We start from the raw sequence: 16,294 nt of genomic DNA on the forward strand, positions 1-16,294 counted from the left end.
CTCTCTGTTGTGGATTGAATTATGTCCCCCAAAAAATGTGTGTATCAATTTGGCTGGGCCATGATTCCCAGTATTGTGTGGTCGTCCTCCATTTTGTGATTGTAATTTTATGTTAAAGAGGATTAGGGTAGGATTGTAACGCCCTTACTAAGAAGGTCATATCTCTGATCCAATGTAAAAGGAGTTTCCCTGGGGTGTGGCCTGTACCACCTTTTATCTTACAAGATATAAAAGGAAAGGGAAGCAAGCAGAGAATCGGGGACCCCATACCACCAAGAAAGCAGCCCCGGGAGCAGAGCGTGTCCTTTGGACCCAGGGTCCCTGTGCCTGAGAAGCTCTTCGACCAGGGGAAGATTGATGACAAGGACCTTCCTCCAGAGTCAATAGAGACAGAAAGTCTTCCCCTGGAGCTGACACCCCTGAATTTGGACTTCTAGCCTATGGGACTGTGAGAGAATAAATTTCTCTTTGTTAAAGCCATCCACGTTTGGTATTTCTGTTATAGCAGCACTAGATAACTAAGATACTGTCCTATAGGGTTGCTATGAGGATATAATCCCATCTGGGAATAGGGTTTTCTTTGTTATGTTACCAAAAACAAACAAAAAACATTGCTGTTGATTTGATTCCAACTCATTGCAACACTATAGGACAGAGTAGAACTGCCCCATAGGGTTTCCAAGACTGGAGCCCTGGTGGTGCAGTGATTAAGAGCTATGGTTGCTAACCAGAAGGTTGGCAGTTCAAATCCACCAGCCGCTTCTTAGAAACCCTATGGGGCAGTTCTACTCCATCCTACAGGGTTGCTATGAGTCAGAATCAACTTGACGGCTATGGAGAATCTTTAAGGAAGCAGACTGCCAGCTTTCTCCCAAGGAGCAGCTCGTGAATTCAGATCACTGACCTTCCTCTGGTTAGTAGCCAAGCACTTAACCACTGCACCACTGTTATGTTTTAAGGAGGCCATATCAGCGCAGGGTGTATCTTAAGCCAATCACCTTTGGGATAGAAAAAGAGTAGTTTAGGCACAAAAGCACAAATGGGGGAAGACTGATGCCACATGGAGATCGCCAAGGAACCAAAAAACAGAAGCTGAAAGAAAAAAGGACCTTCCCCCAGAGCGGACAGAGGGAACGAGCCTTCCCCTAGAGCCAGTGCCCTGAATTTGGACTTCTAGCCTCCTAAACTTTGAGGAAATAAACTTCTGTTCACGAAAGCCACCCACGCGTGGTATTCCCATTACAGTGGCACCAGGAGGCTGAGACAGGCTGGGCCTGTGTCTTCCCCGTTCTCCACTCTGCCCTCGGGAACCAGGATATAGTAGGTGCTCAATAAATATTTACTGATGGCAGGATGGCAAAGCAGGCTCAGATGGATCAAACACTGCACACGTGTGAAAACACTTGACAAACACATAGAACATTCTGGAAAAATGGCACTGTGGTTGTTACTTTGTCATCTTCTGGCCACACAGCTTTACAGAGGTCGTTTCTAATCCTTGAACACTCCACAGGTCTGACTTTCTAGTTCTTGTTTGGCCACAAGGAAACTGAGTCTCAGAGAGGTGAAGTGACTTCTCTGAGCTTGCACAGCATGTTAGAACGCCAAAGCTCGTTTTCACTCCCTGCCTTGGAAGATGGGAGGACTAGCTAGGTGGTGATGGTTAATAGGGGGTTGCCCAATGGATAATGGTGCTGACCAAACAACATGAGAACCACAATTAATGTCACTTAATTGTACACGTGAAAAATGCTGAAATGGCAAATGTTTTGTTACACATTATATTTATCACAGTTTTTAAAAATTACGTGAAGAAGAAATAACCACGTGGATTTTACAGCTTTTTATACAAATAACATTTACAACACGGTGTAATTCCATTACAATAATGAGTAAAATATTACTCAGCCATAAAGAGAAATGAAGTCCTGATGGACGCCACATCATGAATAAACCTTGAAAAGATCATGCTGAGTGAAATAAGCCAGTCACAAAAGGACAGGTATTGTATGATCACACTTACATGAAATAAGCAAATACTTGAAAGCCAAAGATTATTAGCAGTTACCAGAGATGGGAGGAGCCTTGGTGGCACAGTGGTTAAGAGCTCAGCTGCTAACCAAAGGTTCGAATCCACCAGCAGCTCCTCGGAAACCCTATGGGGCAGTTCCATTCTGTCCTCTAGGGTCGCTGTGGGTCAGAATCGACTACACGGCAAAGGGGTTTTTTAGAGATGGGAGGGAGGCGGAAAGAGGGAGTTTTTGTTTAGGGGGCTTTGAGGTTATGTTAATGTTAATGGTGGTGGAATAATCTGGAAAAGGATAGCAAGAATGGTCATACGACTTGAAGAAGGTAATCAACGTTTCCGAATTATACGTGCAGAAATTGTTGGATTGTTTTGTTGTGTATATTTTTACCACAATAAAAAAGAGAGAGAGAAATGAATAATTATTTGTGTTAGGGGTTGGAAGGGTCGCTGCAAGTCAGAATCGACTTGTCAGCGATGGGTTTCACTTGTAACACTTAGTAACTGGTAAAACCGGTAACCAGTTGCCACCAAGTCCATCCTGACTCATGACGCGTGAGTGTCAGAGTAGAACTGTGCTCCGTTGGGTTTCGGTTTCAGTCCATCCAGAGATGCCTCATAAGAAAAGCCTGGTGACCTACTTTCAAAAAGTCAACCATTGAAAACCCTGTGGAGCACAGTTCTACTCTGACACACATAGGGGCGCCATGAGTCCGGGTCGACTCGGTTACTCCAAGTGCAGAGAGGAGCAGAACCAGGGCAGGAGATTTCGACAAGGCCCTTGAGTTCATAGAATGAGGGCAGAGTGGCGGGCAGGGCCCTAATGAGCCCCAGCTGGCTCCGGAGTCTCTGATAGCATCTGTGACAAGGTCTCCCTCCCTGCCCTCTGGGATGGGCCCCCATGTTTCCCAGCTACTCACCTTGCCCGGGTTGAGAGAGGCACATGCCTGGCATTGTGCCCACAGCCAGCCTGGCCCCAGCCCTGAACATAGCTGGCAGGCTCCCTGGTCCCCCACCCGAGCAGGGGATTTCACCTCTCTTTCTTTTCTTTCTGTCTGTCTTTCTTTCTCCTTCCTTCCTCCCTCCCTCTTTCCTTCTTTCCTTCCTTCTTCCCTTTCCCTCCCCTCCCCTCCTCCCTTCTTTTTTCTTTCCGTGCTGCAATGGATCACCTTTGTGTGACCTTTCTCACCATGGTCTTGTAACTCCCACCCAAGTGATTGGGGGCGACTGTGTAAATAGGGTAACTGTGGCTCACCAAGGGGATTGGTCAGTTCTGCCTGGAAATAGAGCCAATTCCACAGCAGAAAGGATCCTACCACCACCAAGGAATAGCCGCCAGGAGTGGAGAGCGCATCCTTTGGGCCTGGGATCCCTGCGCTGAGAAGTTCTTGGAACCAGGAGCAAGAGAGAGAGAGCTGTAACCCTGAAGAGAAGCAGTGGCAGGAGAAACGGGTAGGAGACCGCACAGCGGGCTTCACTGCCCATGGAGCGAGGAAGCTGAGTGCCTGGGGTGCTTCTGGGGCCTTACTGGCAGGGGCTACAAGAGCTTTTTAACACTCGCCTGAGCAGGGCAGAGGGCTGGGGCCAGAGGGAGTTGTGCCTGCGAGCACAGCTGGGAAGAGGCTGTCCTGCTGGAAGAACTGTATCCTGAGCATTCCTGAGCCTGCATGGTAACCTGTCACTTCCCTAATAAACCTCATAATCGTGCTGATGGTCTGTGAGTTCTGTCTGGCCATTGCAATGAATTATCGAACCCAGCAGAGAAGTAGAGAGTGCCATGGGAGGGACAGTTGGTGTCAGAATTGGTAAAGATGGCAGAGGGAGGAGACACATCTGACCTCTGCCTCCTAGGAATCAGCCCTGGGCTGTTGATCTTGATTCTCCTTCCCCTTTGTAAAGCGAGAGGAGGTCAGACAACGCCCCCATGCCATTTTTACTCTTTCTTTTCTGTCTTTCTTTCTCTCTTCTCTCTCTCTCTGTCTCTGTCTCTCTCTCGATGGAGATTTGATGAGAATTAACTGCCATGAGGGCAGTGTTGTCTGTTGTGTTCCCTGCTGGGAGCCCAGGGTCTAGAACAGTGCCTGGCACACAGTAGGGGCTTGGCAACCTTCTGTTGAAAAGAATACACGCAAACAATACGTGTAAAGAACAAATGCATGTGCCTGGCACATATGCTGTCATGACGCGTGCGGGTGCAATGAGTCTGGAAGTACCTGTGACCTGATCCCCAGTACCCAGCAGAGGATCTGCCACACAGATGTGACTCAACAGCTAGTGCTACAAGACGGGAGGGGGAGAGGCAGAAAGAAGAAGGGGGGAAGGAGGAAGGGATGGAGGGAGGGAAGGAAAGAAAGAAGAAGGGAGGGAAAAAGTGAGGGAGAGAGGGAGGGAGGAAAGGAGGAAGGAAGGAAGGAAAGAAGGGAAGAAAAAAGAAAAGGAGGAAGAGGGAGGGAAGGAGGAATGAGTGGGGGGGAAGAAAGATGGAAGGGAAGGAGGGAGAGGACAGAAGGAAGGAGGAGGACAGAGGGAGGGAGGGAGATTGAGCTGAACTGGCTCCCCACCTCAGCGTGGCTTTCATGGACCCCAACCACCTGTGCTGAAAGCGCAGCACCCCCCAACGGCAACACACACACTCACACACGTATGCAGACACACAGATACACTCATACATGCTTACACTGTCACACATTCACACTCACTCTTGTACATGCTCTTACACAGACAAACTCACCACACACACACACTCGTACACCCTGACCCTCACACATACTCACACGCTCACTCACACACATACACACATTCACTGTTACTCTGGCACACGCTCTCCTTTGCACACACATTCACACACTCTTACCCCCGTGTGTACTCACACACTCACACATACTAACACTCACTCCCACTCATACACTCTTACACACTCTCACACACAGCTTCTCTCACACCCCGATTCATTTCGGGATTCTATTTCTTTATTTCCTGACCTGTTTATTGTCCCCTCGTCCTCCCTGGACTGTGACATCCGTGAGGACAGGAGACACATACGTTATGTTCTGTGCTGTGTCCCCAGCACCTATCACACTGGCCACCCAGTAGGAGCTCAGGAAAAAACTGTTGAATCAATCACAAACACCACAGAACACTCCCTTTCTCTTCCTCCCCATTGCCAACGCTCAACAACCCCCACACCCTGGTGCCTGGCTGTCACCCATCGGGGCGCCCACCTTGCATCCATCCAACACATGCCCACGAATGTCGGTGCTGGGTGGAGGGCGTGGCGTGGCACCAGCCACAGCCCCTCCCCGCACAGGACTCACTTGCATGAATGAAGATGCACGTAGTTAATTGCTAATCACTTAGTAACTGAGGGGCCTTCTAGCGCTGTGGTTAAGTGGGAGGCTCAGGGACCAGGTGGCCTGGGTTCAACTCTGGCTCTTGTAACTTTCATGAACTTGTACTTTATATGCTGTGCAACCTTGGGAAAGAAACTTACCTTCTCTGAGCCTTTATTTCCCCATCTGTAAAATGGGAAAGATAAGAGTACCTACTTCATAGAGTTGTTATAAGAATTACAGTAAGTGCTATTGATTACATAAAATTAATAAATGTCACTTTCCCATCGCTTCGTGCCATATTATATATATTACATATGTCAGTGAGGAATATTGAATATGCTCTGGAGCGCCAGAAGAACGAACAAATCTGTCTTGGAAGAAGTACAGCCAGAACGCTCCTTAGAAGTGAGGATGGTGAGACTTCATCTCACATACTTTGGACATGTTATCAGGAGGGATCAGTCCCTGGAGAAGGACATCCTGCTCGGTAAAGTAGAGGGTCAGCGAAAAAGAGGAAGCCCCTCAAAGAGATGGATTGACACAGTGGCTGCAACAATGGGCTCAAACGCAGCAGCGATTGTGAGGATGGTGCAGGACCAGGCAGGGTTTCATTCCGTTGTCCACACGGTCGCTATGAGTTGGAGCTGACTTGATGGCACCTCACAACAACAACATATTTACTTCTAATAATGTTGTTGTTGTCGTTGGGTGCTGTCGAGTTGATGTTTGACTCACAGCGACCCCATGTGACAGAGCAGAACTGCCCCATAGGGTTTCCTAGGCTGTGATCTTTATGGAAGCAGATTGCCAGGTCTTTCTCCTGCGGAGCTGCTGGTGGGTCCGGACCTTCCTGTTAGCAGCCCAACGCTTCACTACTGCACCAACAGGGTTCCTTTCTAATAACAGCCTCAATATATTCAGCGCTCAGAATGTACCGCGAGCTGTGAAGGTGTGTGTGTGTTTTATACCCCTATTTCTAAAATTTGCGATATAATTCGCATAGCATAAAATTCACCCTTTTAAAGTGCACACTTCAATGTTTTTAGTACGCACCCAAAGTTGTGGAACCATCGCCACTATCAAGTTCGGGACATTTTCATTGTCCCCAAAATAAACCCTGTACCCGCTGTTATGGATTGAATTGTGTCCCCCCAAAATATGCATTGTGAATCCTAACCCCTATACCTGTGGTTTTCATCCTATTTGGGAATGAGTTTTCTTTGTCGTGTTAAGAGGCCATATCCGTGGAGGGTGTGTTCGAAGATCACCTTTGAGATATTAAAAGAGCAGATGAGGCACAGAGAGGTAAGCAGAGACGGGGGAAGACACACGCCATGCTACATGAAGATGGCCAAGGAACAAGACCCTTCCCTCAGAGCTGACAGAGAGAGAGACTTCCCATAGAGCCAGCGCCCTGAATTTGGATGTCTAGCCTCCTAAACTGTGAGAAAATAAATGTCTGTTTGTTAAAGCCCCCCACTTGTGGTATGGCTGTCGTAGCAGATAACTAAGACACCCACTACCAATCACTCCTCATTGCCCTCTCCCCCAGCCCCTGGCACTCACTAATCTGCTTCCGTCTCTATGGGTTTGCCTGCCCTGGAGTTTTCACATAAATGAAATCACACGCTATGTGTCTGGCGTCTCTCACTCAGTATCAAGTCCTCAAGGTTCATCCATCTTGTAGCATGTCTCAGCACTTCATTCCTTTTGGTGGCTGAGTAATATTCCATTATATGGATGGACCTCTTGCTTATCCATTCTTCAACTGATGGGCCTTTGGATTGTTCAGAAGCTCGTTTATCCTCTCCACGATGTTGTGAAGGAGCCCAGGTGGCAAATGGTTAAGCACTCGGCTGCTAACCGGAAGGTTAGCTGTTTGAACCCACCAGTGGCTCCGTGGGAGAAAGACCTGGCCATCTGCTCCCGTAAAGATCACAGCCTAGGAAACCCTATGGGGCAGTTCTACTCTGTCATATAGGGTCACCATGAGTCGGAATCGGCTCGATGGCACCCAGCAACAACAATATGATCCTATGAGTTAAGTACCACTAGTACCCCACAGCTGCCCTCTTTTTGGAGTATGTTGTTGTTCTTGGTTGCCATTGAATCCACTTTGCTCCAATTCATGGCGACCTTGTGTATAACAGAATGAAACGCTGCCCAGTCCTGCACCATCTTCAAGATCATCGGTACTTCTGAATCCATTGTTGCCGATATTGTGTCCATTCATCTCATTGAAGGTTTCCTTTGTTTTCATGGACCTTCCACTTTACCAACTATGATGTCCCTTCCGGATGACGTGTCCAAAGTAAGGGAGTCAAGGAGGGTGTAAGGAGCATTCTGGTTGTTTTTCTTCTAAGACTCGAGTAGGCACTCAGTAAATATTTGTTGAATAATAGAATGAACAAATAAATGAGTTTTCCTGCCTCATCCTTCAGCATGCCTGGTATGGTGTAGCCTGCATTTTTTCTTGTTGCCTGTCTCCCCCAACGCCCATCAGATCCACAAAGACAGGAATTTTTGTCTCTTGTGGTCATGGCTGCGTCCCTATCACCTGGAACGGTGTTGGCACGTACCGATCAGGTGCTCAAAGGATTCTTGTTGAATGAAGGACAAAATGAAGGGGTCCTAGTCCCACAGAATCAGATTCTCTCAGCCCCAGGACACTAGCCCAGTGGAAATGACTCACACCCAACTTGCAGAGGGAGAAAAGAAGTCCTGGGCACGCTAACAAGTCAGGAAGTATCATTGTCAAAGTCACCAGCTTGGGGAGTTTCATTATTCGATCAGTACCATCTGCCCTCAATGAGGTCTCCTTGGGTGGTACAAACGGTCATGCACTCAGCTACTAACTGAAAGGTTGGAAGTTCAAATCCACCCAGAGGTGCCTCAGAAGAAAAGTCTGGTGATCTACTTTCAAAAAGTCAGCCACTGTAAACCCTATGGTGCAGTTCTACTCTGACACACTTGAGTTGGAATTTAACTGATGGGAACTGGTTAGGGAGCCCTGGGGTGGTGCAAACGTTAACATATGTGCTGCTAACCGAAAGGTTGGAGGTTTGAGTCCACCCAGAGGCACCTCGGAAGAAAGGCCTGGCTAACCACTTCTGAAAAATCAGCCATTGAAAACCCTAAGGAGCACTGTTCTACTCTGACACCCAGGGGGTCACCATGAGTTGTGGTCAACTGGATGGCAAATGATTGTTGATTGTTGCTCTCTGGAGGGGATGAGATGGTAGCCTCTGAGGCTTTGGCAGAACCCTAAGGGTGGAGTCAGCATCACAGTGGCCCTGGGAGCCGGGGAGCCTTCAAACTTCTGCTCACGCCACTTGAAACTCTCCTAAGTCATCAACAACTCTTGGCCCAGAGGGACACATCTGGAGGCCATCAGGCAGGCAAGCAGGCAAGACGTAGGGTGACCCACACCTGCGCTTCTCCCTGTGCCCCACCCCTGAGCCAGCTCCTCCCACATCCCTGACCTCAGTTACTGTTGGATGACCCTTCCTGCTTCCCCGGGCCATCTATGAAATGCAACAAGGTGCCCCAGCTGCCCCCACATCATGACTCTGCTCTGGAGCCGCCCATGGCTCCCTAGTGCCCTCAGGATGGAGCCCACATTCCTCAGCGTGGCAACCTCTCCAGTCCCCTCTCTCACCCCTCCGTCTCTCCCCCGCATGCGGCCAGGGCTCTGGCTTCACCTCAAGAACTTTGCATATGCTCTTTCTTCTGACCCCCAATAGCCTAGAGAACATTTACTCATTCTTTAAGACGCAGCTTCCCCAGCATCCAAGCGGAGGTCTCATGCCCCTTCCCTATGACTCCCCACCACCCCCTTCTGGTCCCTTGTTCCTTGCTCAGCCCCACACTAACCACTGGGGCTGGAGGAATCTGTTTCTGATTCTCATCCCCCGCCCCCTACACACACACACAGCCTGGGAGCTCTGAGCCTCTCTGGGGCCCCAGCATCACCCAGCACAGGTTGGGTTACAGCAGTTTTGTGGAATGAACGAGTGAGTCCATCAAAGAACACAGGATAAATTTCAAACACTCTAATTCAGCATCCAAGACTTACTCACCTTTACCTTGTCTTACATTCTAGCCACAGGAACACACTTTCCCCTCCCCAAACTGGCCAGCCCCTCTTTTCTTTCCATGCTTTAATTCATCTTGTTTTCTCTTCTGTTCTCCTTTCCCCCACTCTTATCCCACTTGGCGAACTCCTTCATCTTTCAAAACCCAACTTCTAGGTGCCCTCCCCCAGGAAGCCTCCTAATATCTGGGCTGACTTGTCTCGTGTTTCCTTCCTAGTCTCAGCCCTGAGCACGCACGGCTCTGTCTCCGCAGCCCAGACCCAGAGCTCCTTACAAGCAGAACACCAAGAAAACAAAGATTCTTCAGAGCAGGGTTTTCCAACTGTGAATTATGATGAAATCAATGTGAACAGATTTTTTTTTTTAATTTTTCTACCATATCCCTTGTCTCTAATTTCCATACCTAGATTTTTTTTTTAAATCCTTTTTTTTTTTTTTTTTTAAAGAGGCTGAACCTTTTATAGGAACTATCATGCAGGAAAGAAGGAGACTCCTTACCAGTCACAGGTCAGGGACCACCTCACCTCCGTTTCTTTTTCTTTTTAATTGTGGTAAAAAGACTTATAACAACGTATTTACCATTTCGATCTGTTTTATGCATAGAATTCAGTAACATTAATTACTTTCATCCTATTGTGCAACCATCATTGCTGTCCATTTATGAACTTTTCTATCACCCTTAACAGAAACTCGGTGTGCCCTAAGCAACGGCTCCCCATTCCCTCTCCCTCCTGTCCCGGGTGGTGGTGTTGTTAGCGGTCATCAAGTCGGCCCCGACTCATGGTGATCCCAGGCACATTGGAATGAAAGATTGCCTGGTTCTGCACTATCCCCATGATCAGTTACGGATAGGACCATTATGATCCAAGGAGTTTTCATGGGTTGGTTTTCAGAAGTGGATTGCCAGGCCTTTCTTCCTAGTCTTAGTCTAGAAAAACTGTTGCCATTGACTCAACTCATAGCGACCCTACAGGACAGAGTAGAACTGCCCCCCCATGCCCCCCACCCCACAGAGCCTCCAAGGAGCGGCTGGTGGATTTGAACTGCCAACCTTTTTTTGGTTAGCAGCCGAACACTTAACCACTGTGCCACCAGGCCTCCTCATCTTAGTCTGGAAGCTCTGCCGAAACCTAGTCAGCATCCTAGCAACACTCATGCTTCCACTGAGAGACGGGTGGTGGCCGCGCATGAGGTGGAGCAGCTGGGAATGGAAATGGTCTCCCACGTGGAAGGCGAGCATTCTACCACTGACCCACCACGGCCCTCCTGCCCCTGGCAACCACTGATCAACTTTGATCTTTATGGCTTTGTCTATCCCAGGTATCTCAGATAAGTGGGATCATACAATATGTGTCCTTTTGTAAAATATGCTTGTAAATAGTTACATATAGCATTTTTCCAGAATGTAGCAACCTGCACATATTGGTGGAAATGTTAGTAAAATGTTCCTATTTTATTCATTTATTAGTTACGCAATTTCAAATGAGTCAGTGACAACTTTGTATACAAATCTTGTGACTTATGGGGATTATCTCTTTGGTAAAAATTCCTAGAAGCGCAGTGACTGAGCCCAGGGTGGGTCATTTGGAAACGCATCTCTTGAAACAAGATTCCAAACTGCCCACAGAAAGCCTGTACTTTTTACCCTTCCACCAGCATTATGTAGGTGTGTCTAAATTCCCTACAAAATAAACTTATTTTTAATTACTGATTTAAAAGGACAAAAAACTTTTTGTTTCTGATTTGAATTGTTTAATATGCAACTATATATATATTTTTAAAGTTTTTTTAAAAAGTTGCCATCCTCAACAGCAAAAATAAATTATTTTTTAAAAAAATCGTTGCTGTCAAGTTGATGCTGACTCATGGCGACCCCATGTGTGTCAGAGCTGAACTGTGCTCCATAGGGTTTTCACTGGCTGATGGAAGTAAATCACCAGGCCTTTCTTCCGAAGTGATTTTGTGTGGTCTCGAATCTCCAATCCTTTCGTTAGCAGCCGAGCATGTTAACCATTTGTACCACACAGGGAGTCCATGTAACTATAACAGGGCCTGGGAAAGTACAGCCCATGGGCCCAGTCCAGCCCACCACCAGTTTCTGTATGGCCCAAAGGCTAAGAATAATTTTTATATTTTTAAATGGTTAAAAAATTTACAAGAAGAATAGTATTTTGTGACACGTGAAAATTATATGAAATTCACATTTCAGTGTCTATAAATAAAGTTTTATTGGCGCACTGCTGCCCCACTCATTTATAGTCTATAGGGTCGCCATGAGTTGGGGGCTGCCTGGACAGCAGCTAACAGCAGGGTGGCAGCTAACAAGAGTTGAGTAGTCTCGACAGAGACGATATGGTTCCAAAGCCGAAAATATTGATTAACAGGTTCTTTATGGATAAAGTTTGCTGACCCCCTAATCTATATGATTTATTACCTATGGTAATGAGTCTAAAATAATCAGAAGCATTTTGGAAAGGAAAGTCTCCAGGAAACCCTTTTATACATAAATCTGAGAGTCCCTGGGTGGTGTAAATGGTGAATGAACTCTTCTGCTTACTAACCGAAAGATTGGAGGTTCAAATCTACCCAGAGGTGCCTCGGAAGAAAGGCCTGGCAATCTACAGCTGAAAAGCCAGCTATTGAAAACCCTATGGGGCCACAGTTCTACTCTGACACACACGGGGTCGCCAGGAGTCCGAGTCACTTCGACAGCCACATGTAAGCCGCAATCCTTGGGTAGATTCTGGGACCCGAAAGCCTCGCCCCCTTTTGTCAGAACCTTTTTGCTAGAACAGAAGAGAAAATATCCAAGTGAGTTCACACTGGGGAAAGGTAAGTATTGTTTTGTGAAACTTCTGCTTCCATTTGGTAAGTATCTGGGAACACAGGTACTTGGTGATGATGAAGTAAAATCTCTTTCCTAATATACTATACCACGGCCAGAAAGGTTGGAAATCTGTGGCTGAGAGAGTGCCTACAGACTGCTCGATTTACTTCACAGGCTAAAGGAGGCTGGCGTGGGGTGGGATTCTGCCCCAGAACACACAGATACACCCCCAGCCCACACCAGAGCCAGCCCCTCTCGGTACCCTCTGTGGGGGCCCCCACTTGGAGGTGGACTGAGCAGAGAACATTCTAAGCTGCCCGGGAATCCAGAGAAGAGGATTCCAGAACCCCAACCCCACTTCTCAGTCTCTGGGAGTTAGCTCATCCAGCCCCCTCCCATTTTACAGGTGGGAAGACAGAGGAAAAACCAAAATGGATGAGAATCTCTGAACAGAGGAGCCAGACTCTTGCCTCCCAGCTCAGGGAAGCCACAAGTTCAAAGGGAACAGGGTCAGAACAACTTGGATGTCCTGGGACTGAGTCTCTCACCCACTCACCCCCAAAAATCTTCTGGAACCGCTCAAGTTCAAATCCTGGCTCTACCTGCCAGGTAACCCTGGGCATATCGTCCAACCTGCCTCAGCACCTCTTTCCTCATCTGGAAAATGGAGTTAACTCTACATAGTGTGATATCACTCCTGACCCCAATGCCATTGTGAAGACTACGTAAGAGCTTTCATGCAAATCGCTCAGTGCAGCACCTGGATACAGTAGGCGCTCTATAAAGGCCCTTATTCATATGATTGCTGCGTTGTCATTGCTGTTAGCTGCCCTCAATCAGCCCCAACTCATGGTGATCCACGCACCATGGAATGATGCCCAGTCCCGCATCATCCCCATGATCAGACCGTTGTGGCCCATGGGTTTTTTCCTCGGCTGATTTTCAAAAGTGGGTTGCCAGGCCTTTCTTCTTAGTCTGTCTTAGCCTGAAGTTCTGCTGAAACCTGTTTAACATTATAGCAAAACACAAGCCTCCACGGACAGATGGGTGGTGGCTATGCATGAGGTGCATTGACTGGGGATTGAACCTGGGTCTCCTGCATGAAAGGCGAGAGTTCTAACACTGAATCTCCACTGCCCTCATGATTGTTTTGCTCGCTGTTTATTGAGGATGCTGTTTATATCCCTTTTCTCTGCGCAGGGCGCACAGCTAAGGAAGCACGTAGCCTGCAGAAAGTTTCAGAAGGCAAGCACCCTGTCTCGGTCATCGCTGTGTACCCAGCACGCCATACAGAGACAGGACAGCTGCGTATACCTCTGCCGCCTATATCTTTCAAGCCTTGCTTAAATGCCACGGCCGTTTCTGCGTCCGCGAGTTTTTGGGCACTTCAACGTGGCCTCGTACCAGGGGCTGGGGAGGGTGATCGACAGCCTCGGTATGCTCGGAACCAAGGGCTTTCCCGGGACAGGCGACTTTCAGTGCTAAAGCAGGACAGTCCCAGGCAAACCGGGATGCGTTGGTCCCCCTGAGTCGGGGAGACAGCCAGGAACATATCAGACAGTCACCTCTGCCAGGAATCCTTCCCTGCCTACCCACCTGCAGTCACGTCTGTTCGCCATCTGCATTGTGAGCCTATGCTGGGCAGAGACCAGCTCTTTTGTAGTTGCTGCAATGTTTCCAAAACCTACCGCAGCTGCCTGAGAAAGACGTGGCTGCATGAGCCCATCCGTGGATGAATGCCAGCACCCCCGGCTTAAGACACGAGAAAACTGAGGTTCAGAGAGGCGAACCGCTGGAGCGAGATTCCCCAGTGAGGACGTGGAGGAGCCAGGGTTTGAACCCCGGCTGGTGACACTCCTCTGTCCCCAGCCCTCCTGTGTGTCTGGCTGTCCGGCCGCGCTCCTCACCGTGTTGTAGAACTCGGCCACCAGCTCCGAGTGCAGGAAGTTGATTTCACACCAGTCCACCTCGGAGCTCTGGTAGGCGAAGATGCTGGGCATCCTGGCCAGCGCCTGCTGCCTGCTGGCTGCGTCTGGCAGAGAGGAGCAGGTAAGTCTGGGAGCGCCGGGCCCAGGGAGGCATGCAGGGAGAGGCCAGCTCGGTGCCCTGCGGCAGGCGAGAAGAAAAACCTGCTGGGCTGCTCCGCAGTTGTACTAGAGCAGCCTGGCTGTGCCATGGCGGTGGTGGCCCTGGGCGTAAACCATGGGGCTGGCACGGTCTGGGCAGGCCAGGGGCGGGTGGAGAGGCAGCCGCCCATCCTGGCCACCTGGAAGTTGGGAGGACTGTTTTTAGAATAATAATAATAATAATGCTGTTGTTAGTTGCCATGGAGTCGACTCTGACTCATGCTGGTCCATGTGTGTCTGAGTAGAACTGTGCTCCACAGGGATTTCAATAACTGATTTTTTCAGAAGTAGATTGCCAGGCCTTTCTTCTGAGGTGCCTCTGGGTGGACTAGGACCTCCAACCTTTCAACCAGTTGCTGTTGAGTCAACCCCTATGCATGGCAACCCCATGTGTATCAGAGTGGAACAGCTCTCCATACGGTTTTCAGTGGGTGTGACATTTTGGGAGCAGATAACCAGGACTTTCTTCCGAGGCACCTCTAGGTAAGTTTGAACCTCCAACATCTGGCTAGTGCTTGAGTGTGTAACCAGGGACTTGTAATAATAATCATAAGGACCCCACTGACGTGAGTACTATTTGTTGTTGCTAGTTGCCATCAAGTTGGCTCCAACTCATGGCGATCCCACACACAACAGAAGGAGACATCACCATGATAATTGCTATGCTTGAGGTCATGGTTGCGACCACTGTGTATTCTGAGTGCCTTCCAACCTATAGTACCATCTTCCAACACTATATGCAACAATATTCTGTTGTGATCCGTAGGGTTTACACAGGCTAGTTTTTAGAAGTAGATCACCAGGCCTTTCTTCCTAGTCTGCCTTAGTCTGGAAGCTTCACTAAAACCTGTCCACCATAGGTGACCCTGCTGGTATTGGAAATACTGGTGGCATAGCTTCCGGCATCATAGCAACATGCAAGCCACCACAGTAGGACAGACTGACAGACGGGTGGTAGATGAGTAGTGTAGCCTGCCCCATTTTGTTGTTGTTGTTAGGTGCCGTTGAGTGGGCTCCGATTCATAGCGACTGTATGTGCAACAGAAGGAAACTCTGCTTGGTCCCGCGCCATCCTTGCAATCACTACTATGTTTGAGCCATTGTTGCAGCCACTGTGTCAGTCCATCTCGTTGAGGGTCTTCCTCTCTTTCACTGACCCTCTACTTTACCAAGCATGATGTCCTTCTCCAGAGACTGATCCCTGCTGATAACATGTCCCAAGTATGTGAGACGAAGTCTCGCCATCCTTGCTTCTAAGGAGCATTCTGGCTGTGCTTCTTCCAAGATGGATTTGTTTGTTCCTCTGGAAGTCTGTGGGATATTCAATATTCTTCACCAACACCATAATTCAAAGGCATCAATTCTTCTTTGGTCTTCCTTATTCACTGTCCAGCTTTCACATGCATATGTGGTGATTGAAAACACCATGGCTTGGGTCAGGCTCACCTTAGCCCTTAAAGTGACATCTTTGCTTTTTAACACTTTAAATAGATCTTTTGCAGCAGATTTGCCCAATGCAATGCATCACTTGATTTCTTGACTGCTGCTTCCATGGGTGTTGATTATGGATCCAAGTAAAATGAAATCCTTGACAACTTCAGTATTTTCTCCGTTTATCAAGATGTTGCTTCGTGGTCCAGTTGTGAGGATTTTTGTTTTCTTTATGTTGAGGTGTAATCCGTACTGAAGGCTGTGGTCTTCGATCTTCATCAGTAAGTGCTTCAAATCCTCTTCCTTTTCAGCAAGCAAGGTTGTGGCATCTGCATAATGCAGGCTGTTAATGAGTCTTCCTCCAATCCTGATACCATGTTCTTCTTCATAGAGTCCAGCTTCTTGGATTATTTGCTCAGCATGCAGATTGAATAAGTATGGTGAAAGAATACAACCTT

The 16,294-nt window shown here is 48.2% G+C and overlaps 1 protein-coding gene across 1 annotated transcript in view; it reads right to left on the minus strand.

The window, feature by feature from the left end:
- The window catches only part of ACER1 (alkaline ceramidase 1), a 34,775-nt gene extending 20,496 nt beyond the window's left edge, over positions 1-14,279 (minus strand). The window contains exon 1 of the mRNA XM_004378414.1: positions 14,187-14,279. Coding sequence (XP_004378471.1) covers positions 14,187-14,279 — 93 coding nt within the window. The remainder of the gene's footprint in view (positions 1-14,186) is intronic.
- Positions 14,280-16,294: the final 2,015 nt, after the last annotated feature.

The sequence above is a fragment of the Trichechus manatus genome, unplaced genomic scaffold (assembly GCF_000243295.1).
Source record: "Trichechus manatus latirostris isolate Lorelei unplaced genomic scaffold, TriManLat1.0 scaffold00057, whole genome shotgun sequence".
In the NCBI taxonomy this organism is placed as follows: domain Eukaryota; kingdom Metazoa; phylum Chordata; class Mammalia; order Sirenia; family Trichechidae; genus Trichechus; species Trichechus manatus.